Genomic DNA, 27,140 nt, shown 5'->3' on the forward strand with positions numbered 1-27,140 from the left:
GGAGTCCAGCCCCACCCAAGGCTCGGCCACGGGGCTTCGCTTTTCCATGGCACTTCTCGGGAGCCGGAGCAAACAGCGCGCCCAGGCCCGGGGCGGGAGCGGCCTGCAGGAGGGAGGGTTTGCTGGGCCCTGGGCCCCCGGCCAATGCAGGCAGCTCCCCGGCAGGCGGAGCCTGGGCGGGGGGAGGGGATCTGGACACGGAGGGGGCGGGTCCGGTCCAGGGCCCGGTTGCAGCCGCTGTGCGAGCCGCTGAGTGACTCGGAGGCGCAGGGCGGCCCGGGGATTTGCTTTGCTGCGGCCGCTGCCTCCGTTCGCCCACCCCCTTTTCCCGGGGAGGAAAGTTACTTTGCAGCCGCGGGGCAGGGCGTTTGCAGCCGCGGGGCGCCTCCCTCTTTCCCCGGCCGGGAGTTTGCACCGCATCGTCCTCGCAGGGGGCGGGGGAGCGTCTCCCCTCTTCGCATTGCACCGTCCCGGGGCTGTGCATTGCCCTGAGCCCGAGCGAGCCGCCCTCCCGCAGGGGCGCCCCGGGGGGAGCTTCTCCCCGCCCCGCCCGGAGCCATGTCCCTGCTGCGGGTGGCGGAGCAGGAGCCGCCGCTGCAGCGCTGGCTGCCCACCCACGTCCAGGTGACCGTGCTGCAGGCCCGGGGCTTGCGGAGCAAGGGAGGCGGCGGCGGGGGGAAGCCGGGCACCAGCGATGCCTACACCATCATCCAGCTGGGCCGGGAGAAGTACAGCACCTCGGTGGCGGAGAAGAGCACGGGCAGCCCGGAGTGGAAGGAGGAATGCTCCTTCGAGCTGCCCCCGGGGGCCCTGGAGCTGGAGGAGCCGGCGGACTGGGGAGGGGGCTCCCCCCGGGGCAAGGCGGGCTGCGAGCTGGTGCTCACCGTCATGCACCGGGCGCTCATCGGCCTGGACAAATTCCTAGGCCAGGCCACCGTGCCCCTGCAGCCGGTCTTCAGGGAGAGCCGCTCCAGGGAGAGCCAGTGAGTATCCCGCCGGATCGGGCCCCCCTGCCCCCAGGCTGGGCGTGATGCTCGGCTGGGTGTCGGGGTGAGGAGTGCGGTTACCCCCTTGTTGCAACGGCATCGCCCCCCCAAATTCAAAACCCGTCCAGACTGCACCGCCTGGAGGGGCTGGCGGCCAGCCCGGGGCGCACGCACCACTTACCGCATTGCAATTTGCTAACGCGGGGTTGTAAAGTTAAGACGCCCCCCTCCCCTAGGGTGACCAGACAGCAAATGTGAAAAATCAGGACAGGGGCGGGGGTAATAGGAGCCTCTATATGAAAAAGACCCAAAAATCAGGACTGTCCCTACAAAATCAGTACATCCCCTCCCCCTCTTGGAGCTGGGCAAATCCCATGGGAGTTGAGTCACCCCAACGGGAATGGGTCTTTTCCCCATCTCCGGACCGGAGTGGGTGGGAAATGCCATGGCAAAAAGTTCCAGCAATTACATGCAAGGAACGTTCCCCAGAAACTTCCTTGGCCCCTAGGTCTACGCGGCACAGAGCGCCCCAGATCTTGTGTGCCCAGTTGCTGGAACTGGTTGGTTGCAGGAAGGTGGATGAAGTTCAGCTTTTGCAGGGCTCTCTCCCGCACTGGGAAGAGTTGGATCAACTCCTGCTTACATGGCTGCAGTGGGGTCTCCCATCCCTTCTGTGCCAAGAGGGTTTAAAAAAAAAAAGCTTTCAGGTGCTTGGCTGGCAGGCAGCAGAGTTGGAACAAGTTGAGTGTTTTTTAAGCGTGGGGTTGAATGCAAAGTCTTCTGTCCAAGGGTTGGGAGTGTTTCACGGCTTGCCTGCGCCAAATCCTAAACATCAGAGAGTCTAGCGTCCTCTGCTCACTCAAGCTTGTCTGCCTGAGTCACTGCAGAGGGACTTGGGAGGGGCTGGGCATATGCTCCAGTCTCCATCCATTGGGTAGTGTCCCTCTCCCAGGCATGTCAGGAGACAGAGTGGAGATCTTGTGGAGAGCAGGATTAACAGTGTTAAAGGGGTCAGAACATTGTTTCCCCCCAAATCCCAAACAAATCTGGTTTGTTTTTGCTCCACAGCACAGCAAGGCTCTTGGGGCTCTGGCTTGCCTAATATGGGCAGTTTTTGGTGGAAAGGGGGTGGGTTGGTAACAATTAAAAAAGGGAATAACTCTGCTCTGTGTGGTTTGACTTATTTTTCTGGGAGCATTTGCTGATCGCTTTACTCTTACATGGATGAAGAGGTCGGAAGAGTGGATGGTTCGAAAGAGAAGTCCTATTTAGGTCACAAGGCAACAGCTTATCTGCAGGCTTTAGAGGGAGACTTGATTGCTAGATCACAACCATTGGGGGGCACTCCCACTTGAGAGAGAGAGAGAGTGTGTGTGTGTGAAATTTCACTTTCAGTGCTCCTTGCAGCTTGCTCTGGGCATTGATGGATTATACTCTGGACAAGGTTGGAATGCACAAAGCTCTCCATAAGGAAAGCAGTGCCCCTTTGTCAGCGTATTTAAAGAAAGCCATTGTACAAAGGGAGAGGCCTTGCGTCCACGCCATGCTAAATATTGAATTAGGGAAACCGGGTTAAATAATCAGAGTGCGCTGGCTTTACTTTGGCTCAGATCCTGAAGTGGGTAAGTGTGTGCTTAACCCAGTGCACAGGAGTAGTCCCATTGAGTGTGGGAATGGAGCCTAAGGCTGAAAGCTCTTTGCGGCCGGAGCGATCTTTTCATTATGTGGTTGTACAGTGCCTAGCACAGTTTCCCCCTGATTTTGAGGTCCCTGGGTGCTACTTTAGCAACAATAATACTGCTGTTATCTTGTGAGCCTTTTCCACTGTTTATGTTTTGCAGGCTGGGCTATATTGCCTGCCGTTTCATCTGACTTGCTCAGGAGCTGGCAGTGATGGTGTCTCATGTGATGACTTGCATCACAGCTTTGATGCCTTGCTGTGTAACCCAAGTAGTGGGCTCCTGCCCAGGAACTCTGCTGTGCTGATCTTAACCCTTTTCTTCGCTTAGTTTTGTTTCTTTGAAGGTGTCGTATGGAGCTGTGTTTGTAACCCAGCTTAGGTTGTGGCACTGACTGAACAGACATACAGCTTTATAACGGTGATGTAGAAACACCTAAACAAAGGTTAAAGCAAACCTTGCATCTCAGGACAACGTGGAATAACCGAACACTGGCTACTTTTATTGATTGATGGCAAAAGAAACTCTTTAAGCACCAAATTGCACAAGGGAAGAGCTATTAAGCATCTGTGCCCTCACACACCTGAGATTGCCTGGGGCTAGACAGGGAGCTTTATGTGACAGTGGGATGAAAACTCAGGTGCTCCGGTACCAAAAGCATAAGAGAATCTCCATTCATTGTCAGCGGAGTAGGGGCTAAGACACATAGCTGAGCAGTTCTGCTTCTGTCTAATGTGGGGGGTTGTTGCACAAATGCTAACTCGTTCAGAGCAGTGCATTGTAATCGGGAGGTCAGCAGTGCTGGATAACAGTGGAGCCATTTGTAGATTTTCATCACAAGCATCAGATGCACAAAGTGCAGTACAGTGGATAACTGCCAAGTGACTCCTGGCCTCAGGTGCTTGCATTCTCTAGGCAAGTTGGTGCAGCTGTATACTGTCATCGAGTGAGTACTTCACAGGGCCCATATGGACCTTCGGGAGTCTCTTTGGAGGAGACAGCGGTTGCTTAGCAAACTCTCACTGGAGACTGCAAGCCTGCAGGTTGGTATGAAATGGTGCAAACCCCTACAAGTCCGAGGGGTTAGTTCAACAAGCTGTGTTACACAGTAACTTATAACTGCCTAACCTTGGAAGTAAACTTTCAACCTCTGGTTGAGTCAGCTGTAGACACTTTTGTTTGAGAGAAGTCTGCTAGTATCAGATAAAAATCAGCTCAGCTCTTTGCGGCCACATGGCTGGCTGCACTGCACTGTCTCCCCAAGGCCGTATGGGTGAAGATAGACATGGAGCCTTCAGGAATTCATTAAGAACTGAATGTCCGTATCATTATATGGTAACATAAATGCAACTGGTGCTTTGCAGTGGCAGCTCACCCTCAAGAGATTACAACCAGAGTTAGGACAGGGCCGGAGATGATTAACTGGGGGTGGGTGGGGAGAGAAGGCAAGGGTTGCAGCAGCAAGATGAAAGCCTGGTTGCATAGGTTAATAAAATGTGTTTTTTCTAAGCAACTCTCTTTTTTGAGAAAAGACACGGTCTAATGTGTTAAAGGCCTCACAGAAGCATCTTGAGGAGGAATAGCAGCGAGGCTCAAGGAAAACGTCCACAGAGTGGGGGTGGTCTGTATGGCAGGAAGCCATGGAGACAAAGCCAAGAGCATAATAAGGAATCATGCGTGGAGCAGAAACAGTGACAGTTCCTAAGTGCTCAGTCGTGGCAGAGATGAGGGCCATGTATGTGTCTGGATAGGCAGAGGTGGGGAGCAGAATGGTAAACTAGGGTTAGTCCTGGTATCTCCTGGTACAGGCTGCAAGCAGTAGGCTAGCTGGTAGTTCCTCATTGCTGCTGTAGGCCAGTTGTTGGCTTAGGAAGTGTTTCATTTGAGTGGGCAGGCACACAGCTTGTGAACTGATCACTTCCATCTCCGCTAAGCTCAGGCTCTTCATCTTGGCCAAGGAGGGCACATTTGTGCCAGTGGCTGCTTATGGTTTGGTCTTTTTTGTAAATTCATAGAGTTTAAGGCCAGAAGAGTCTGACATACCCCTGGGATAGAACCTGGAACTGTGGGACCGCTGTGCCCCCTTAACACTCCTCCCTGGGCTGTCTCTTACAGTGCTATGCAAGTGACAAGCTGCAAACACCTCCAGGTGCTGTGATCACTCAGCCAACAGCATGCAGAGGCACACCCAGTGAAGTTGCATAAATACTTTCTAAGCCACTCATGAGCTATACAGAGAGAGAGAGAGAGACACCTGTAAATATCCCCAACCTCCAGCCTTGCACCTCAGAAATGTACCATTTCACACCACTTAAGACCTTCTCTTGAACAGTGCAAACTCATTAATTAGTTCACCGCTTTGGCAAAGGATAGCAGATGCACTAGCCTTTGTAATCTGAGCAGATTCCCCAAACACGTTAGACAAACTCACTGGTAAGGATAAAACATTAAAATAAGTTTATTAACAACAGATAGATTTTAAGTGATTATAAGTGGTAGGCATATAGGTCAAAGTTGGTTACATACGAAATAAAAATAAAATCTCAGTCTAAATTCAAACGTTATCAGACTAAGCAAGATTTGAATCCAGCAATTTTTGTCACCCCACTAGGCGTTGTAAGCAGGGTACAGTTCTTGATACACAAGCTGAATTCTTTGCTCAGCCTGGGACCAATCGCTCCAGTTCAAAGTCATTTCTTCCAAATGTTCTTGTTGCCTTCAGATTAGGTGGCAGAGGAGAGAGGCATGGGGCAGATGTCACAGACTCCAATTTATACCCCCCAATCCATGGGCATGGAATGATACTGTCTTGGGCATGGAGTCCCCTGCTCAGTCACTGGGTTAAGTAGTTTCCATTGTCTGCATGCTTGGAGGGGGCTCACTGGGAGAATGGATTCTCCTTAATGGGACATCAACACGGGATGACTAGTCCAAATGTAAATCTGTTTTGCAGCTGTTTGTTGCTCCTTTGTTGCCACCAAAAGGCCAGCTGTGAGCATCTCCCACACTCTCAACATATTTCAATGACACACACACAGCAAAACGTCATAACTTCAAATACAACGATAACACACGTAATTCAACAGGCTAGTAATGTTCAACAGATCATGACTTCTCAAATGATACTCCCAAGGCATGCTTTGATATGATTGTATGTTTTGTATGCAGTGGTGAATGTGGGGGCTTCAGGGTGCTATTCTGACGTACAGAATGTCGCAAAGGGACAATTTTAGTCTAAACTTCTGTATATCAATGGCTGTTAAATTTCACCTAATTATGCCTGTGTTGAGCCCAGTCACCTGCATTTGGCTAAATCATATTTTCCAGAAAGGCACCCAGAGACGGAGAATCCACCACTTCCCTTGGTAGTGTGTTCCAATAGCTAAACACCCTCACTGTTAAGAGAAATCTGTGCCTTATTTCCAATCTGAATTTGTCTGGCTTCAGCTTTCAGCCATGGGCTCTTGTTCCGCCTTTCTGCACTGGATCACAGAGCCCTTTAGTAACCAGTATTTGCTTATACACCTGTAATAAAGTCGCCTCTCAGTCTTTTCGGTAAATGAAACAGATTCAGCTTTTTACATTTCTCCCTGTAAGGCAGTTGCTCCAGCCCTTGCATCACTCTGCGGCTCTTTACTTCAGTTTTCAACATCCTTTTAAAAATGTGGACACCAGAACTGTTTGCAGTGTTCTAGTATCTGTCTTGCCAATGCTATGTACAGAGGTAAAATCACCTCCCTACTCCCCTGTTTATACATCCAAGGATCACGTTAGCCCTTTTTGTCACAGCCAGAGCTCATGATAAATTGTTTGTCCGGGATGACCCTTAAGTCCTTTTCAGAGTCGCTGCTTTCCAGGATACAGTCCCTCATTCTGTAGTCTTGGCCTGCATTCCTTCTTCCTAGATGCATAACTTTTTGCCTTTTGCCCTAGTCAAACACATTTTGTTTGAATGGGGTCAGTTTACTAAACAAGCCGGATTGCGCTGTTGGATTGCCTTGACCACCTCGTTATGTGTCAGTCTCGTGTCATCAGCAGTGATTTTTTTTTAAAACTTCCCTCCATATAATTTGATAAAAATACTGATTGTCTTCAGCCCTAGTACTGATCCCTGTGGAACCCTAATAGAAAAGCCTCCATTTGATTTCCCTGTTGACAGCTACTTTCTGAGATCTATCAGTTAGCCAGTTCTTAATCCAGTTAACACGTGCTTGACTGATATTGTATAGAGCTAAACCTTGAATCGGAATGCCGTGCGCTTCTAGGTCAAAGTATGTTATATCTACACAGTCACGTTTATCAACCAAACTTGTATTCTTATCAAAGAATGAAATCAGACATGTTTGACAAGACCTATATTCCATAAAACCAGGTTGACCGGCATTAAATTATATTCCTATTCTTTAATCAGTTGAATTCCATGCCAGTTTTTCCATTATTTTGGCAGGGATTGTTAGGCTAACTGGCTTATAGTTACCCAGGTTGACCCATGTGCCCTTTTTGACTCTTTGCACAACATTAACACTCTTCCAGTCTTTCTGGAATTTCCCTGCTGTTCCAAGATGACTTAAAAATTAATATCCGTGGGCCAGAGGTCTCATCAGCCAACCGTGTTAGGACACCTCGGTGCACGTTATCTGGGTCTACTGATTTTTAAAATGTTCATACCTAGCTGCTGCTGATTAACATCTTCCTAATTACAAATGGACTGGAAAGGGCTTTATCATCCTTATGTGATATGAGTAGGGCCCTGCCACATTCACAGCTGTGAAAAACGCTTCACGGACCATGAAATCTGATCTCCCCCATGAAATCTGGCTATTGTAGGGGAGACCCGATTTCACAGGGTTGGGCGGCTGGAGAGTAGTGGTGGCCGTGGCCGGGAGCCCAGCTCTGAAGGCAGCGCTGCTGCTAACAGCAGTGCAGAAGTGAGGGTGGCATGGTATGTCTCAGGAGACGAAGCTGCTTCCTTTCCTGTTAGGACCCCTCCTAAACGCTGAGGCTGATTCCAGGCTTGCCAAATGGTCCCAGCTGCTTTCCATTATCTAGGTGGTCGGGGAGGTGAAATGAACTGCCTCAGTCCAGTTCCAAAAGAACAAGTGTCCGTCACGACTGCCTCCGAGACTGATGCACCCCTCTGGCCTCTGCTAAAGCTGCCATGGGAGACAAACTAGTGTCTCCAGTCGAGGTGATGCCTCCAGGTCGGGGTGGGGAGGGAGGGTGGGGAACGGACAGTGTGTATTTTTCTGTGGGTAATTGACAACTCTCAAGACTTGAAATCTGGTACCGTCGTGAGAACTGAATTTAAGGGTTTGTCATGTGTCATATCCATAATGCCGCCATCCCTGTAGTGTATAGGAAAGAACAGTGTCTCACTGCTCTGGTGACTGCATTGAGCCAGCTTGCTGGGTTCCTGCCTCAGCTTATCTGCCGCGTGGCAATAAATCACTAAATGTGCGTTACCTTAAAACTGGCCCCTCCCTCTCCCATGCACGTCTGACCATCTGTCTTGCCCTGCCACCCACTGTCCAGCTATCCTGCATCTCTGGTTGCTCCATCTGTCCTAATTGTATTTGGAAGGACCCATGCACTGAAAGGTCAAACTAATAGAGTTCTAACAGAAGCCACCTGCATTCATTCTGGTGCATACTTAGTGTTTGAGACGGGCTCAGCGGGCTTCCGACAAGTCCTGGGGCTGAGTGCCACAAGGGGTAGCTCTAAAAGAAACAGAGCTGTTCTGTGCCTGTGCAAGACTGTTCTTAGCTTGCATGGAGAGATGCTATACATCTGCAGACGCCTAAGGGAGTTACAGTAGTGCAGTTACTGAATGAAACATCTTCCTTTGCACAATATGGGATGAAACAAAAGGAGGAAAATGTCGTCTTCTGCCCCTGAAATGTGTCAGTGAAGTGGAGAGGTTGCTCCAGATGATGGGAGCTGCCCAGGCAAAGGCTGTCAAACCACCAGACTGTGTGAAAGGCCGTAGCTTAGGGAGGGGAGCAGAAGAGGGCCAGGGCAAGTCCCTAGAGGGCTTTAAACATGAAAGTCCTGTTCAGTTGTATCCTGAAAGAGATGGGGGCCGCTGGGGGTGTTTGCCGTTGATGTGGTTTTGCAGGGCTCAAAAACCCTACTTCCCAGTGGCAAGTGGAAACTCCTTCTGGCAAATGTGGCTTGAGGGCTACCTAAGCTGTTTTTATTTGGTTCAGAACTGAAGTTTTTCACTTCATTAACTTCTGTTTCTAGTCCATGTCGTTGCAAAGATGAACCCCCCACACGTGAGCTGTTGGGTCTTGCGTTGGAGTTTGCACCCCTGCTACCTCCGCTGCTCCAGCATCCTGCGTTTCCAAGCATTGGGAGAGCAAAACATCCTCCCCACGGCTGCTATTCGCAACCTTTGTGCAGCAGTCAAACTTCGTGTTCGTTGCGTGCTGCTACTGGGCAAACTTGTGAGCAGCCCGGGAGCTATTCCGCAAGAAGATGATGATTCCACAAAAGGTAGCATGTGTGAGCAGTAGTGTGGTGGCGGAGAAGCCTCTACTCTGCCCTCATGCAACAGCTAGGAGGCTGGGTAAGGAGCAGATCTAACTGAGGATAGAGCTTTTTCCTCCTTCCAGTGGCAAGGAGAAGAGAAGGGTTCAAGTGGGATGCCAACCGGCACTCGTCTCCTTAACACATGTTGAGAATGCAGCTGGTCTTATTGCCAGCGTGTTGCCATAGAAGCTTACTGGGGAGGGGGTTATCTTTCAGGCTGGCGTCCGGCTGGTAGGCGGCCAGTACATTTTTCAAGCCCTGCGGGTGTGATTCTCGGTGAGTGAAGTGCATGTCGAATTCTGGCTTCTGATCCAGAACACAGACAATAGACACGGCACGCCTGAAGTTCTGTATCCTGGACTGACTCTACAGGCTTGCCAAATCAAAGGCCTTTTGACTTGTATTAATCTGTTGTAATAACCTTGCTGGCTGTCCCAACGCTGGCAGCTGGAGTTTCTGGACTGATTTTCGAATGGGCTGTAGAAGCCACAAGAGCAATAGCGGTTAAACTCTCCCTGCGTTATACCGAGTGCTGCAGCATGAAATCAGCTGCCAACAGCAGCTCCTGTTATAATTCAGGAGAGCCGAGTGGAACGCTTCTACTGTGATACGGAGCAATTGGGCTGGTTCGCCCCCCTCTCCAATTCCAGTGGCTTTGGTGCTAAGAAAAGCCCCGCAATGCAAAAATGGAGACGCATAGTCATGGTGGGATTTGCACTCTGGGGATTTGCAGCTTCTGTCTTGCTCCAAACCCGCTGCGGAAATGCTGAGGGCTGCTGCTTAATGCTGGAAAGAGTCACTGGGCAGTGAGTGTGCATCTTTGCCTGGCCAAAGAGGTCAAGAGGATGGGAGCAGAGGCAGAGATTGCTCCTGGGAGGTGCCTCCACAATGGAGCTCGCCTTGCAGTCAGCAATAGGAACTGGGGCTAGAGCACCTTTGGGAGCTTCTAGGGAGAGGTTAGTGGCCTGCATGCGTTTGGAACCCCTGAACTCCCTGGGGTTACAAAGTCACATTTCTACAGGATCAACTCAGCCCTTCATTCTGCTCAGTGGTGCCCCGATCTTAAACAAATAAGGCAAGAACGGCTTCCTGCACTCTGGCTGCATGGCCAAGCAGCCTTGAAATGTTGGCGCCGTTTAACGGCCTTGGTTAAATAGCCTTGCAAAATTGTCATTAGAACACACCAGCCCAGCTAAGACCTACGAGCCCCCACTCTCCCCACACACCCACTGCCCCCAAGCTCCTCCATGCAATCGTTTCCTTCCCTTCGTCCCTCTACTCTTCTCCCCCTCCCCCCACCATTATAGGGAAGTAGGGAAGGGCCCCTTGCTGCTTCAGGGTTGGGTTGGTAGCTAGAGGAAGACCGTATTAGTCAGCTCTCTAATCTAGCAGAACAAGGTGCAGCTAGATCCAATGGCTGGAAGCTGAAGCTAGACAAATTGAAACACCTTACCAAGGGTCGTGGTGAATTCCCCGTCACCTGGAGTCTTTAAATCAAGACTGAGGATCTTTCTAAAAGATTCTGTAGCTCAACCAGAAGTCAGGGCTATGCGTGGGAATTACCGGGTGAGGGTCTCCAGCCTGTGAGAGGCAGGAGGTCAGACTAGATCAGCAGTTCTCAAACTGTGGGTCGGGACCCCAAGGTGGGTTGCAACCCCATTTTAATGGGGTCACCAGGGCTGGCTTAAACGTGCTGGGGCCCAGGGCCGAAGCCCGAGCTCCACCACCAGAGGCCGAAGCCTGAGGGTTTCAGTCCTGCGTGTTGGGACTCAGGTTACAGGTCCCGCTTGGGCTTCAGCTTTGTCCCACTCTCCCCGTCCCCCACCCGGGTCAGTGGGGCTCAGGCAGGCTCAAGCTTCGGTCCCCCTCCTGGGGTCATGTGGTAATTTTTAGTGTCAGAAGGGGGTCGCGGTGCAATGACGTTTGAGAACCCCTGGACTAGATGATCACAATGGTCCTTTTCTGGTCTTAAAATCTACAAAGAGGAGTTAGGCAGGTGGGAAGAGAGGCAGCCCGGTCTGCTGAAGGAAAGCAGAGAGTGGGGAGCAGCGGCCTTCATGCATGTTCTGGGAGACCAGGGAGTGAAAATCGTGTGGGTTTAGTAACCAGTTGGGCCAAAGCAATGACTTATCTCAGGTGAGGCAAGACCAGCTTTACAAGTGAAGTAGCAGAAACCTCAGCAGAAACCTCTCTCTTGTATGTCTTACAGGCTGCAATGAAATGAGCTAGTGAGGTTGCACATGCAAGCATGGTGACCCTCCCTCCCCCCCACTCCCCCAAAAATAAACCCGTGACAATTACAGCAGTGATTGTATGCCCGGCACAAACACACAAAGTCAATGCAGCTCCATAAGCTCTGCTGGGATACTGTGATGCGTTCAGAGACTCCATCACAACCTGGCTCTCGCTAGGTTCAAGGTTACAGCTGGTGTGTCAGCGGTACTGCCAAACTGCAGGCTGGGCTGGACGCGGCAGTGTTCCGATGATGCAGTGGAATAAGCGCGTGCGTCATTACGTACGTTGGCTCCCCCTCTATTGTGTTCATTAATATTATAGAATGACTTGATACATCTGACTAAACGCCTCTCAAAGCTGGGCCTGTTTGTCTTTCACTTTTAAAGGACAAGGCAGTGGATCGAATTCAGCCCTGGGGTAAACAGGTGCCAGTTCACTGGAGTTGATCCTGTTTACATCAGGGCTGTTTGGCCCATAGTCCATCTCTGTTTTCTGCGAATGGGTCGTTCCCCGTCCCCCCTTTTTTTTTCTTCTTCTTCCAGACCAGAACAAAGCTGGTCTAGCTAATCTGTAGCTTAAAGTGTGCTGGGTTATTGTACTAATCTTTCACCCCTGGAAGTGTCAATACCCAGCAAATCCATCTCTGCATGCAGCAGTGAGCCGGGATGAAAAGTACTCAGGCTTGGTCTTTCTTTAACTCTTGAAATATAGGGGGTACCAGCTGGACTGGCAGGAACTTGTCCATTAGGCTGGTTCCACCTGTTGTCTCTGCCTTCACCTCTTTCCAAGATGCAGGATCTGCTCGTGTACTGCAGCATTTATCCATCCCAAACTTCTTTCCATGATGCTGGCTCTTCCACTTGGCTCGGTAGCTGCTTAATCTGATAAAAGCATTGGGAATCCAAGCACCGATCTTAAAACCAACCCCTCCCTCCCCCCCGATTTATCTTCTGATTGCATTAAGCAGTGTCTGTGGAATAACTCGGTCACTCACTGTGGGGTTTCTGTTCTGTTACTAAAAGGGGCCGCAGTTCTCATTAGGAGAGAAGGAAAAACCACGTGGTGATGCTTGCTCTTCGAGCAGAACGATTATGTTACCCCGTTATCGGTGCTATAAGCAGGCCCTGGTGGCCATGTGCACACCTAGAGAAACTGCGTGTTTCAGTTGGCGATATGTTCTGGAGCAGCCTGTTCCTAGGTTCACTTAATGCCAGGCTATCAAAATGCTTTATGCATCTGTGGCACGCCCCTGGCATCCCTCTACATAAGTAGTAAGTATGTATGCCTGTCTTATGGAAGAATAAAGTGAGGTCTGGAGGGTAAGTGACTGTCCCAAGGTCGTGCCACAAAGCGGAATGGGGGGAAAGCTCCCCGGAGCCCCGGCTTCCTATTTTCCCCCCTCCTCTACCCACTGGCTGCTCTTTGTCTTAAGCTGTTTTGGCAAAACTTCCCGTGCTTGCAACATCAGTTCCTTGTCTCCCTTCCGTGTGGAATGAGATCTCTCAGAGAAACTTGACTGAATGCAGCGCCCCACCTCAGCTGGGACATCGTGGAAACCCTATGCTGCTCTGGGTTCAGTTCCTGGAAGCCAGGCTTCGTTCCAGGATGGGTTTCTTTTCTCCTCTTTTAAAAACTGTTGTCTGGCAAGGAGGGAGTGATATCTCAGGGCTTCCTAGGGCAAGCTGTTCCAGCAGGATCCCAAGGTTTTGATGATTGTGCTTTTGACTGACTCCAGCAGCAGGCTTGCTTTTGAGTGGGCGTTGATGTGTGAGAATAGCTAGTCTGGGGGAGAATCCTGCCTGCTCTTTAAATGGTTTATGGAGACTCTGATCTCAAGGGTGGCACTTTGAATCCAGCACAGGTCGGTTGTGACCAAAAGGGGTGCGGCTCTAGGATGGCCTGTCCAGAGTGTCTTGACTCATATACCCGGCTTCTTTCATTCTGGAGCCGTGCCCCTTCCAGTTCCCGGTCTTGCTGCAGAAATGTCTCCTCTCTCTCTTGGTGGCTCGTCCAGTCCTGAGTTACAACACTGTAGCGAAGTCTGCATGGGATCCTCTAGATCAGAGGTGGGCAAACTACGGCCTACGGGCCACATCCGGCCCGTGGGACCGACCTGCCCAGCCCTTGAGCTCCCGGCCCCTCCCCTGCAGAGCCATGCCGCCGTGCGGGCAGCGCTCTGGGCAGCGCTCTGGGCAGCGGGGTTGCGTGCTCCTGCCGAGCAGCGCGGCCACCAGACATGCTGCTCTGAGCGGCCTGGTAAAGGGGTCGGGGGGTTGGATAAGGGATGGGGAGTCCCGAGGGGCAGTCAGGGAGCAGGGAGCGGTTGGATGGGGTGGAGGTTCTGTGGGGTGGTCAGGGGACTGGGAACGTGGGGGGTGTGTGTTTGGATAAGTGTGGGAGTCTGAGGGGAAGGGGGTGTGGATAGGGGTCAGGGACGGGGAACAGGGCGGTTGGATAGGTGTGGAGTCCATGGAGGGCCTGTCGGGGGCAGGGGTGTAGCTAGGGGTCAGGCAGCAGGGGGGGATTGGATAGGGGGTGAGGTCCCAGGGGTGGTTAGGAGCGGGGGGGTCCTGGGAGGGAGCGGTTAGGGGACAAGGAGCGAGGGGGGTTGGATGGGTCAGGGGTTCTGTGGGGGGCAGTCAGTGGGAAGGGTCCAATAGGGGGCAAGGGCAGGTTGTTTGGGGAGGCACAGCCTTCCCTACCCGGCCCTCCATGCAGTTTTACAACGCCAACGTGGCCCTTGGGCCAAAAAGTTGCCCCCCCTATGGATAAACAGAGGAAGGCCGTCTAGCCAATGCAGAACACAGCCGCCGAGATTATATTCCCTGCCTGTTGCTCTGGCCATGTCACCACCCCAGAATCCCTCCAACGGCTCCCCCTCTGCGTCAAGGCCCTTCTCAACTTTGCCTCAGACCCTTCCCCTGGCCGGCTATGCCAGCCTTCATCTTCCCTCCTCACCCCGTTCATCTGCTTCACCCACAGCCGTCGCTGCAAGCCCTTCTCCCCCCACAACCCCCCCCGGCGCGTGGGACACCTTCCTGAACTGGTGCCTGACCTTGCTGTGTCCTCGCCTGTCAGATGCCTCCAAAGACCCACTTCTGTGGCGAGGCCTGAAAAGAACTGGGTAGCTACTAATGGGTTGGGAGAAGGGCGCTTGGGGGCAAGTCCAGATCTTGTATCCCTCTGCCTGTCGTGTTAGCTCGTGAGCTCTCTGGGGACGGCCCGAAGCCCTGGCATGCTGCGGGGAGCACTGCCATATCAACAAAGCAGCAGTGTGATTAGACCCTCCCGACAACTCCATGTGTGTCCTGTATTGGTAGATAAGAGTGGCTCCTATATTTGTCTTGCTCCTTTGTGTCTAGCTGAGCAGCGCAGGTTCATTCAGTGTCGTGCTGGCCTCCCTGTCCGGGGTGACATGCAGATCAGACCTAGGGTTTTGTGGTTAAGGCACAAGCCAGGGAGATCTGGGATCTGTTTCTACTTTGTTTGTAGTGCGACCCCGGATGAGTCAGTTTAAGATCTCCGTGCCTGTTTCTCCACTTCTAAAATGGGGAGTGGGAGGAAATGGAATATGACAGCTCATGAACTTCCCGTATGGCCCAGCTAGGTTTTGAAAAACAAGGTGTTGAAATGCCCTTCCCTGTGCGAGGGTGGATATCTGACTGCTGCACTGCCCAGCGTGAGCTGTGATGAAATCTTTGTTTTTGGGACTGGAAAGGCAGCTGGAAGGGGATATTTTCGTGGTAATTTGACCACACCAGGAAATGCCTGGCTGTGTTGAAACCCATGCTTAGTAAGCTGATCCTTCTGAGTGGGGGAAGGTGGAGGATATGATTATGCTGAATGCTTTGAGTGGCGGTGCATCAAATTGGATGGAATAAAAGGGCTCAAAGAGTCAGAGGTGTTACCCTGACCCTGGAACTGTGCAGCCTTAAACAGTTGTAAACAAGGTGCAGGGTTTGGTATACAGAGACCAGGGTTTGTTAATTTCATGGGAAACACACTAAGACGCTTATGCCAAAGTTTAGACATTGTGTTAACTAAGATACATAAAGAAAAGATGTTAAAACACCTTACAATGCAGTTTAAAATGGAAATGAAATGAGCGTGCAAAACAAATATCACCAACAGGGCCAGTTCTATTGTTTTCACCGCCCCAAGCAGCGTGCCGAATTGCCGCCGCGGACAGCAGGGGCAGTCCATGTGCCGTTAGGGCGGCACGTGAGTTTCCGTGGCAGCAGCAATTCGGCGGCAGCTTCTGTCTTCAGCTGGAAGACAGAAGCTACGCCGCCGCAGACAGCTGAACGTAGAAGCTGCCGCCGAATTGCCGCTGCTGCTGCGGAAACGCGTGTGCTGCCCTAAAGGCACACGCACTGCCCCCGCCGTCCGTGGCGGCAATTCGGCGCGCTGCTTGGGGCCAAAAATGCACGGCCTGCCGCCCCTTGCAGATGGCCGCCCCAAGCACCTGCTTGGGATGCTGGTGCCTGGAGCCGGCCCTTTTTCAGAGAGTATATCAGAGGTCCCTTACTGGATTGGACAATCCTTTTTGATCGGGGGAGAAAGCGCTGGTTAGTAGTGTTGCTCAGTTCTGAGGTGTGAAGGATGGTCTCTCTTGTTGCTTTAACAGACCTGGGGGGAGGAAATGCGGCTTTTGTTGATGTTCTCGGTATTGTGAGGTCAGGTCAGCCACAGTCTAATGCGCTGAGTAGACATGTCAGCCACAACAGCAGTGCTGTGGGCTCTGGGTCATCTTGGTTTGGGACATCATCCGGTTGGTCTGGTCTCTCTCGTACTGCGCAGAGCTGGATGGGCTGTTTTTTTCTCACTGTGCCGGTGCATGTGCCACAGTTGATCTCAGGATCAGCTAAGCTAGAAAGCAGAGAGGGAGAGGATAGGAGGAGAAATAGCGGGACAGAAAGGACCACACAAAGGGATGGAGACAAACAGGATTTCCTGTGTTCCCAGCGGGGGTCTCCGCTGGAGTGGTGGTGAGGACCAGGTGTCCCTGCTGGGTGCCGAGGACTGGACTTCCCGATGATGCAGTAACCGTCAGAATCCCCAGGTGAAGGACAAAGCCCCTGGAGCAGGATGGAGGCCTAACAGCCATCCCCCTCCTCCAGGAATTCCCCAGTTGGTTCACATGTCCCTGCCCCCAAAATCTCTCTGTTTAGTTTAGACTAACTCAGTCTTTGTTTTTCTTTTTCACTAACTCTTATAAACAATCTTATGCACCAATCTAAGCTGGACTTTTCTTACCCTTTCCCGTCACTGTTTGCTATGACAGGTGATTGCACCATTTTATGACCGTTCACTCAGAATGTGGGTATGTTTGTAGGCCCAGTTATCACAACAGTGGGTCTCCGTCATACTTGGCACCTCAGCTGGAAACTTTTCACATAGTTCTAGCGCATGCAGTGCTGGTAACAGGGAGGCACCAGAGATGCGGAGGCATTCGCTCTGTCTGCAGAACCATTGCAGCAATGCCAGTTCTCCTGTCCTGGAAAGAGCACTGCTCTCTGCAGAGACTTGATAAGGGGAAGGGCATGGGTTTGCCCACTGGGAACTGGACTGAGCTGCCAAATTAATGTCTCACTGGTCACCGCACAGGCTCCTGGCTACACAGAGCTATTTCTCAACCCACCACCCTTGTCTCTGTCCCTGCTCTTTTCCCCTCTCCCAGGCAGGATCTCACTGGCTCTTTGAAAGAGACATGGTTGGCTTGTGATTCCTTGCTGTTCCCCTCTGACCGAGGTGCCTTCCATCTAGAATCCCTCCACCTGCCCCAGTGACACTGTTTCCTCCTGTGTCGCCAGGTGGGGCTGAGCGGGGCTGAATCCAGCATTGGCGTTTCATGCACTACGTGCTGCCTGCAGTGCAGGGCCGGTGGAACCACTAGGTGAACTAGGCGGCTGCCTGGGGCGCCAAAAAGCCTGCTCAAGGGAGGCGGTGGAGTGGAAGTGAGCTGGGGGGCGTGGGGAGGGCTGCCTGCAGCAAGTAATGGAGGGGCGGGGGCGTGCGCTCTAATTCTCCTCCCCTCCCAGGCTTGTCCTGCCAAACAGCTGATTGATGCCGCAAGCCTGGGAGGCGGGAGAAGTGGAGCGGCACCAGCGTGCTCAGGGGAGAAAGCGGAGCGGAGGTGAGCTGGGGCGGGGAACTGCCGAAGGGGGGGTCTCCCCAGCTCTTGCCCTTGGCCCCCACCCCTGCTCCACCCCAACCCTGCCCCCAGTCCCCTGAAGACTGCAGCCAGGCCCGACCCTGCACTCACCGCATGGTAAGTGGAGTGACCTGGCCCCAGCCTGCTCCGCTCCCCTGGCTCCCAGCCGTGATGCCGGCAAGTGCTGGGGGGCGGTTCCCCCCTTCCCCCTCCCCCCAAGCCTGGGAGCCAGGGGAGCAGAGCAGGCTGGGGCCCCAGGCCTCCGCAGAGAGGAGCGGGGGGTGGGATGGCCCCAGGCCTCCATGGGGGATGGGGGGATGGCCACTTCCTGTGGGAAGTGGAGTGACCTGGCCCCAGCCTGCTCTGCTCCCCTGGCTCCCGGGCGGGGCGGGGCGGGGGGGGGCGGCTGGGAGTCAGGGGAGGGGGTGGGTCACTCCACTTCCCGCAGGAAGTGGCCTGTCCCCTTCCCTCCCCCTGTCTCCCATGGAGGTCTTGGGTCACTCCCCTTCCCACAGAGGCCTGGGGCAGGGCCCCACACAGCCCCCCCATGGAGGCCTGCCCCCCCCACCCCGCGAGGGGGCTGCGTAGGGCACCAAAAATAGCTAGGGACGGCCCTGGATCCCGGGGGTGGGGGCGAGGAGGGCTCAAGGTGGAAGTTTCGCCTAGGACGTGAAATATCCTTGCACTGGCCCTGCTGCGGTGACCTTCCTTTGTTCCTTTCCGGGCAGGCTCGTTGTTTTTCGCAGTCCCGTTTTCCTTTCCCATTGCACTTTTGGAATGTGACTTGTGAGCAAAGAACTCTCTGCTCAGCAGCCAGGTGCTGTCCTTGCCGGGTGACCTCGCGACTTCAATAAAAGCTGCCGTTGCTGTAGATGTTGGGGAAGAACATGGCCTTGGTGTGCTCCTTGTGCCACGTGGCTGTTGCACTTTTGTTACCGATCACCTGGATTAACTGGAGGCCCAGGAAGGAGATCTCCTTAGTATGGGAGCTAGTGGTCAGAGCACAAGGCTGGGGGTCAGGAACTCTCCTGTATTCTAATCCTAGCCCCAGTCTGGACGTCCCCATCCTGCAGTAGGGATGAGGTGGCCTTGCCTGTCTCCAAAAGGCCGCTGTGGGGGTTGGTTAGTGCTTTGGGCATAGTGTGAAATACGTCCTTGTTAGACATCTGAGACTGCGTGTCATAGTCACTGCAGGGCTGTGCCCATCCTCTGGCAATGACTCTTGACTCGGCTGTTACACCTGTGGGGGTGGCGCCCTGGTAGCTGCAGACTGCGCGTGGCAGTGTTTTTATTTCTGCAGGGCCCCTAATGGATGTGCGGAAGGGTGGGGTGTGGCCTGGCTTCCTCTCTGCTCCCACCCCAAACCTCTGGCCTAACTTCTGCTTCTCTGCGCTCCTTCTCTGGACATCCAGGCTGTGCCAGTGCACCTCTCGCCCTCCTCTGATGTGCTCCTCCCACAAAGCCTTTAAATGTTAATCCCGCCAGGAAAGTGTTAACTGAGCTGAAGACCTTGCTGCTTCTGTTATCCTCTTCTGACTCAGCTGGTGTGTCTGGTCCGAGTGCAAGGACCTCGGAGCAGGGTCTCCTAGACATTAAGGCCAGAAGGGACTGTCATGATCATCTAGTTTGACCTTCTGCACACCGCAGGCCACAGAACCTCACCCAGCCACTCTGGCAACAGGCCCATAGCCTCTGGCTGCGTTACTGACGTCCTCAAATCATGGTTTATAGACTTCACGTTACAGAGACTCCACCATGTCCTCTAATTTAGACCTGCAAGTGCCCCTTGCCTCATGCTGCAGAGGGAGGTGAAAAGCCCCCAGGGTCTCTGCCAATCTGAGCCAGGGGAAAATTCCTTCCTGACCCCAAATATGGCGATCAGTTAGATCCTGAGCATTTCATCAAGACCCACCAGCCAGACACCTCTCGGTAGTAACTCAGAGCCCTCCCTATCCAGTGTCCCTTCGCCAGCCACTGGGGATATTTGCTACTAGCAGCCGCAGATCGGCTGCATGCCATTGTAGGCCAGTCTCATCCTACCATCCCCTGTGGCAGGGGTGGCCAACCTGAGCCTGAGAAGGAGCCAGAATTTACCAATGTACATTGCCAAAGAGCCACAGTAACACGTCAGCAGCCCCCTCCCCCCCTCCGGCTCCCAGTGCCTCCTGCCCACCAGCATCCCTCCCCACACCTCCGGGTCAGCTGTTGTGTCCAGTGCAGAGGACACTGCAGGCTGAGGGGAGGGGGTGGGAAGGGGTGGAGTGGGGGCAGGGCCTGTGGCAGAGCCAGGGGGTGAGCAGTGAGCACCACCCGGCCCGTTGGAAAGTTGGCGCCTGTAGCTCCAGCCCTGGAGTCGGTGCCTAGACAAGGAGCCGCATATTAACTTCTGAAGAGCCGCACGTGGCTCCGGAGCCACAGGTTGGCCACCCCTGCCTATGACCTAGGCTGTGGCGGGACTGAAGGGCTTTATGTACCTGTGGGGCCCTTACAGGCTGCTGTTTTCTGATACACAAGTGAGGTTTGTGCTTCCATGTTGCTCATTATTGCGGGCTTCTGAGAAACCAGCCTTGCTGGAAGGGCTTTGTGGGCGCAAGGTCAGCTGCTTAGTTTAGCAAAGAACTAACAAATGCCCACTGGTTTCAAAGCCAGGCTTCATTAAAACAAGTTCCGCTGTTTCCTTTCATCAGCTTTTTCTCCCCCGTGTTCCTGCGAGCTCTCACCCTCCGGAGGGTGCAAGACGCAGGCGCTTGCTGCAGAGCGCTGTGTCTCTACAGGGGAGCGCTGCCTCCAGTTCAGCAGAGCACTTGATCCGTCTGGCTCTCACAATGCTGTGTTAGTCCCACAAACAGCCTTCCGATTCTCTTCAGTCACCCTGGCAGGGCTTAAAAGGCAGATCAGGTTCTGAGCAGCTGGTGCTTTCTGTTGGGTTATTGGCCACGTTGGGGTCTGACTTGCGTTCCTTGAGAGGCTGCTCACGCCAGACCGTGCGGCTGCTGAGCTGATATGGGCTAGGATGACTCAGCTGGCTTAAAACCAAGCACCCAGCGGGCGGCATGAATCCTAGGTGGCCCTGTAGGTTTGACTCGCCAGCCAGGCTAAATTTTGGAAAGCTCGCGCTTTCTGTCTTAATGACTTTTCTTCTTCTCTCCCCAGACACAGTATACCGCTTCATCCCCCGAAAGCTAACCTGGGTGTATGTGGGGAGAGGAACTGCACGAAAACGCTCCTCTCTCCAAGTGCTGTTCTCAGGGTTCGTCAGGGTTGTGTTGATTTCCGCTGCCTCCTCTGGGGAAGGAGGAACCCAGCTTTGGAGGCTGTGGGGGAACAAGCCAACGAAGTCGGGGGGGAGGGATAGCTCAGTGGTGTGAGCATTGGCCTGCTAAACCCAGGGTTGTGAGTTCAATCCCTGAGGGGGCCATTTAGGGATCTGGGGCAAAAATCTGTCTGGGGATTGGTCCTGCTTTGAGCACGGGGTTGGACTAGATACCTCCTGAGGTCCCTTCCAACCTTGATATTCTATGAAATCCTGTGACATGACTCCTGTGGTGTGACTGGCTTCAAAAGCAGATTTATTCCTCAAACATAAGGACAGGGAAAAACCTGCACTTGTGTAAATAGGGCAAAATGTCATGTGCCCCCCCCCTCCCCCCCGCAGACTACCAGCTGCCTAGGTCCATCATTGGCCTTGTCTCATCCCGCTTGCAGCTGGGTTGCTGATGACGCACAGTCTCCTGCAGGGCTGTCAGCACCGTCTCCTCTACCACCGGGGATGGGGTTTTCTGTGGATTTCTGCTTTCGAGGTCTGGCCGGGTCACGGCACAAGGAGCTCTGGCTCCAGAAGGAGGTTGTGGCAGGGATGCCTTGAATGGAGGTCGAGCGGAGTGTACCTGCTAGGAAGGAGCCTATATTCTGATCAGAGTAGCTTGGCGATGTATTGGCTGCAGTCTTGTTTCATATTCAGACTAGAGTGTGGTTTTTAAAGCCGCAAATACAGCGCTTCTGTAAAGGGTGCTTCACTGTCTTTTGAAACTGCCGCAAGCTGCTTTTTCTCTTAACAGCCACAGACAAACACTAACCATGTCTAGGACCTGCTTGTACAAAGCCTCAGACAATGGGTGTGCCTCATACTATGTTAACTTCATGTGCAGGGCTGCGAGTGGCTCCTAAGGCTGGGAGTCTCCAGGTGTGTCTGTCATTAAAGTAATTCCCTTGGGATTTGCAGTAAAGTCACCACTGGGCATGTCCTTGAAAGCGCAGCTTGAGCAGAAAAACAGGATGAGCCTCCTGGCTAATGCACCGACTAGGTGTTTGGAAATCTGGATTCTATCCCAGATCTGTTTCTGATTTGCTCTGCCACTTGCAACAAGACAGTTAATCAGCCAGTGCCTCAGTTTCCCCACCTGTAAAATGAGAGTATCTCTAGGTCTTGTCTGCCTTGATATCCCCTTTCTAGGAAGTTGATTGCCTGTTTTAGGAACAGCTTGATGCTGTGAGGTGCAGTATCCTGGCCACTGATGACTAGCGGTTGTCCTTCTGAAGAGGATGTCTGTAACTTGGGATGGGGTAGAAAATACAAGCAAGTTAATGGCAGTCATTTCTCATAGTGCTGGCGGGGAAACCATGTATTACGTTCTCGCATGGTTCTTTCTCTTCACCTTCTAGCAAAGTGCTGACAGTTAATCTCCTGTCTCTTTGAAAAAAAGCATCACTTTCTTGTTGCTGTACAAAGTGGCTGTGCAGTTCTCACAGTCAAAATACTTTGTGTCCAAGGTAAGCAAACCGGGGCAGGGGAGGAAATCTCTCTGATCTTTCCCTTCATTATTCTAGATTCTGCTTGAAATAGAAATTTTCAGACAGAAGCATGACTTTAATTATTGAGATCTGGGTCTTTTTTTCCCTCCCAGAGTCTTTGGTGATAGTTAAGGAGCATGGGTTAGTTTTGCTGTTGTATAAAGCTTTTCCACCTGACCTGTGTTCCCCCGGAATGTAAATAATCCTGAGTAGCTGCTGTGTAGGCAAGAAAGGATGGGGGTTTTGCTGAGCTAACATGGGCATAGGAGAGTTTTTTGCAAGGAGCTGAAGCTAGAAGAGAGTGAAGGCCTCTTACTCTCCAGCCTGGAGGAGCACTGACGCTGGCATGGCTTTGCGATGATGATTGTAGGGCCTCATTTTTAACCCTCTGGCTCTTCTTTGGCGTCCAGCCCAACTCTTGCTAACCCAATTCCTACACTTCTGATATTTGTCCTTCAGCTCTGGAGTCAGTAAATGCGAACACCAGGCAGACAATGTGAAGGTTGCTCTGGGCTTAATTACGGGCTGATGTTCCCAAATCTAGCACTGGGCAGAACATCACTCTTATTTTCATTGAGCTCTTAGGTCCCTCGGTCTTTCCACTTCCACCGTTGCTGTCTAACGAGGACGTCCTTTGCTCTTTGATCTAAGAGGGTTTCCAAAGCAGTGTGCCCCTTGGGATCTTCGATATCTGAGGTGTGTATGGATCCGGAGGGCTCCTACCCCAAATGGGGGAGCTGGAGTGAATTTTGGTGGTTATTAGTATTCTGTTCTCTTCCTTCCCTAGCCTAGAGTAGGTGCTCAGATGCTTAAAACTGCTTCCAGCCACTGGCCTGTAATGAACAGAGAACCTTTCTGCTGTCAGTGAAATTACGTTGTGGGTGATGTGAGTCATTTCCATCTTTTTTTATGTATTTTGCTGTTTGGATACTAGTTTTGCAACTACTATAAAATGGACAGGCCTTCAAAGTGCTCAAAAAAACTTGTTTGCCAGCAATGAGTAGAAAATGTATTTGAGCAAGTAGTAGATCTAACCCGTAACTTGTGCAGAACAGAAGCTTTCATTTTATAAAGAATCTCTTAATTGTAAAGCTAGCCTACAAATAGGGCTGTCTGTCTGAGTCTGCAGACGGACCACTCCTAGTGCCTCTGCTGTAGCTCACTGCTGCTGGGGCAAAGCTAGGTGGGTTTGAGAAGACTGGATGGCCTCATTACTGCTGTTCAGAAAACATTTGGTGGCAGTAACAGAGACAGGTGTTGGAAGCTGTTCGCAGAAGAGGAAGACTTGAAAAATGGAAAGAGGTTGGGGGTGCAGAATAGCGGCAGTTCCTCCTACCCATAAAAAGGGTAGATTGGCCCTGGGTGCTGCTGAATGGTCCCTGTTCCTTCCAATAGCCAGACTGAATTCAGACTTCAGACCCCTGCTAGCTGAAATCTGGTACAGAAAGCAGGGCTGCTGCCTAGGTTCCAGGCACGTAGGGATCCCAGCATCCTATCCCTTCCAGTAAGTCTGGTCCACTTTTTCAAGCCCGGGTATTTCAGTCGATCAGCAAGGCTGCTCATGGCTCTTGGCCTCTGATACTGGCATGAAGCTTCAGTGCCCACGACTGCTGGGCGCGCCTGCTGGGGCAGTGAGCAGCACAGAGCCTGCCGTTCCTTTTGCTTCCAATGCTTTTTGTTTCCGTGGGAAGGTCCAGGTTTCCTTGGCAGTCGCTTCTTCAGCCTGTGTGTGTTCTGGGAGGCAAACTCGGAGCTGTCAGTAACTGATGGAGAGGCGCTCGCAAGCCTTGGAGATCCTGCCAGTTCAAGTAACTCCCACAGCTTCCCAGGCCCAGGCTCTGTGGGCCTGCCTTACTAGGAAGGGGACTGTTTTCAGGTAGGCTTGTGTAAGGTTTCTCTATTCAGACCAACGAATTGCTCAGCTCAGCAAGTAACTTCTTGAGTTGATCTTGGCTGGCGAGAACAGCTGTGGCTGCGTTTCCCTCTGGGAATAGCTGGGTCTGGAGGGCCTTGTGAGAGCTGGCTCAGCAAGCTGCCTCGGCCGCACGTTAACCTTGCAGTGTGATGGCAAGGAGGACAGGGTACCTTTGTTGTCATCCTCTGATGGACTAGGCTAGTTTTGAAGAGTACTTGTCACTCTTCACCTCCAGAGCTCTTCCTTACCTCACAGGGGCACTGCAGGAATTAATTACCTAGTGCTTGAAGTGGAATTGGCCTCGCTTCGTGGTTGGGGAAACTGAGGCAGGGTGCCCAAGGCTGCACATCCTGCCAGTCTTGAGGCAGGAATAGAACCCGGTAGAGTCTCCCATTTCCTTTTCTTAACTAGTGTCTGACAACTCATTGTGTGTTGTGCATTAGATCTCTCTTTCCCACCCAAGATTTGGCAGCCACATAGCTTTTAATAAGGCCTGCAAATCAAAGCTGGCAGGTCTTCTCTTTGTGCAAAACCATGCTGTGCACTGAGCATGTAGCAGATCCTCTTGTGAAAGGAGTGTGCACATATTGTACTCATTAGAGCGTTGAGGAATCCCTTGGCAGCCCATTGAGGAGTTCGTCTGACCAGCCTCAAACCATTTGAGGCTGTGCTGTGCTAGAGAGAGAGAGAGGGATCAGTGAGGATACATGTTCTGCTAGAGAAGAGCAGTTGTTATTACCCAGACCTGGTCCAGAGGTGCAGTGTGAAATCCTGTGTAAAGTTCCTGCTGTATATTTGTGAACTGGACTCTGATTTCTGGCCACCTTGTCTCCCTTCCTAAGACCCTGTTTTCAGTTGTTTATAACTTTGCAAAACTTTAGCTGTTTGGGCTGAAATTTTCTATAGTGTTTAAGGCCAGAAGGGACCACTAGATTATCTAGTCCAACTTCCTGTATGTGACAAGCCACCAGCACCCACACACTAAACCCAGCAAAGTATGACAATCCTTGGGAGGAGATTAAGCTATTGTGAGCCACAAGTTGAGAATGAGGGACTGAAGTGCATGAATCCCCGATGCAAACTGGCAGGGGACTGATTAAGTGAGAGAGACCCATATGATTCTGGTAAGTGACCTGTGCCCCACACAGCTGAGGAAAGTTGGAAAAAACAAACAAACAAACAAAAATAACAAGGTCATGGCAGGTGTCTGCCTCTGGCTGATGGTTTTTTTAGAATGTTTCTGCCAAATGATCAAGCAGTTTCTGAGAACAAAACTAGGAGCAGGGATCTGAAATTGGGGTTGGTTTTGTGGGGGAGGGGGGAAGCTTTCTGTTGGGGATGTGCCTTTTGCCATCTCTGTGACAGTCCGCCCACATTTGGGCAAGTTATACACCTTTGAAAAACTGCTGTTTGCTTATGCTCAGCAGAGACTCCTTTGATTTTTAGCAGCTAAAATGCCTGACAGTTCTGCCCCTGTGAGCATGCTGTAATGTAGCCTCACAGCTTTTAATGTTGGCCACGCTGCACATGAGCTGTACAGACCCACAGAGCAACTCTGTCTGGTCCATCCAGCCCAGGGCTACAAGTGCAGCCAGATTCCTCCCTGCAATGGCTGTTCTGCGCTGGGGTGGGGCAGGGCCCTGGATCTGAGAGCAGGGAGCCCGTGTCTCCTTTGCTCTTAATGCTGCTCCGCCTGACACCCAGGCAGCATGGAAGAGGAAGATTTGAATGATTTGAAATGCAGAGGGGACAAAATCCAGACCGGGGGTGGAGAGGGGAGTAGATTGGGACTGGGAGTTTGAGATGAGCAGCTGGGGAGAGAAAGGGAAAAGGGGATGGGGTGATCGGAGGCGGAGCTGAGGTAATGCGGTGGGAGGGCAAAGACACTCTGACCAGGAGCCAGGGAGGGCAGACGCAGAGTTTGTATGAGGAGCCTGATGTGGGAGGCTAGTACTGGGAGCCAGTGGGAGGGAAGGGGAGAGAGATTAGCTGAGGGGCTGGATGGGGGGTACCTTGGACTGGCTGGGTAAAGAGTGTGTGAATCATAAAATATCAGGGTTGGCAGGGACCTCAGGAGGTATCTAGTCCAACCCCCTGCTCAAAACAGAACCAGTCCCCAGACAGATTTTTGCCCCAGATCCCTAAATGGCCCCCTCAATGGTTGAGCTCACAACCCTGGGTTTAGCAGGCCAATGCTAATGGGAGAGAGACTAGTAGGGTGAAGGGAGACAGAGACTGGGACAGCAAGCACAGACTGGGACTGGCTGGGCAAGGAGATTGGGGTGGGATGAGAAATCTGAGGCATGGAGACTGGGTAGCCAGGAGAATGGGCAGAAGAGCATCTGCCAACTAGAGGACACATCCCCCCAGAGCCTGAAATAGAACATTCCCAGGCTGTCAGCAAATGAAATATCTGCGAAGCCCACTGGTAGACCATCTGTCTCATCCACCTTCAGTGCTGGTCCACATACAGGATGACAACCTACTACTACCATTCTGCTAGCTCAAGTGGCTCAGCTTTGTTCGGTGGATCTAAAAATTGTTAAGGTTGCACAGTCAGCACTCAGGTTAGGAAATGCCAGATAGCCTGTGCCATCTTAATTTGGCCCCCGTGTGTGTATGCATCATGGTGCAGTCTGTAATTACACGATCACGTGATACATTTGTTTCCCCCCCTCAGGACTCCCTGCCTCATTCAGTGCACGGGCTGATGGTTCTCTGTGGATGAATCAGTATTGTGTTGTAAAGGAGCCTGTTGTATGTAGACCCCCTACCTTCATAGAACCACAGGGTTAGAAGGGACCTCAAGGGTCATCTTGTCTAACCCTCTGCCAAGGTGCAGGATTTGT

At 52.2% G+C, this 27,140-nt stretch overlaps 1 protein-coding gene across 3 annotated transcripts in view; it reads left to right on the top strand.

The window, feature by feature from the left end:
* The first annotated feature begins 227 nt into the window (after positions 1-227).
* Positions 228-27,140, top strand: part of RAB11FIP5 (RAB11 family interacting protein 5) — a 98,906-nt gene continuing 71,993 nt past the window's right edge. The window contains exon 1 of one of the 3 annotated variants that reach the window (XM_039540216.1): positions 228-983. In XM_039540216.1, the coding sequence (XP_039396150.1) occupies positions 559-983 (425 nt within the window). In that variant the 5' untranslated portion in view covers positions 228-558. The remainder of the gene's footprint in view (positions 984-27,140) is intronic. The other 2 variants (XM_039540215.1, XM_039540211.1) reach the window with 2 other exon arrangements.

The sequence above is a fragment of the Mauremys reevesii genome, linkage group 5 (assembly GCF_016161935.1).
Source record: "Mauremys reevesii isolate NIE-2019 linkage group 5, ASM1616193v1, whole genome shotgun sequence".
Classification (NCBI taxonomy): Eukaryota; Metazoa; Chordata; order Testudines; family Geoemydidae; genus Mauremys; species Mauremys reevesii.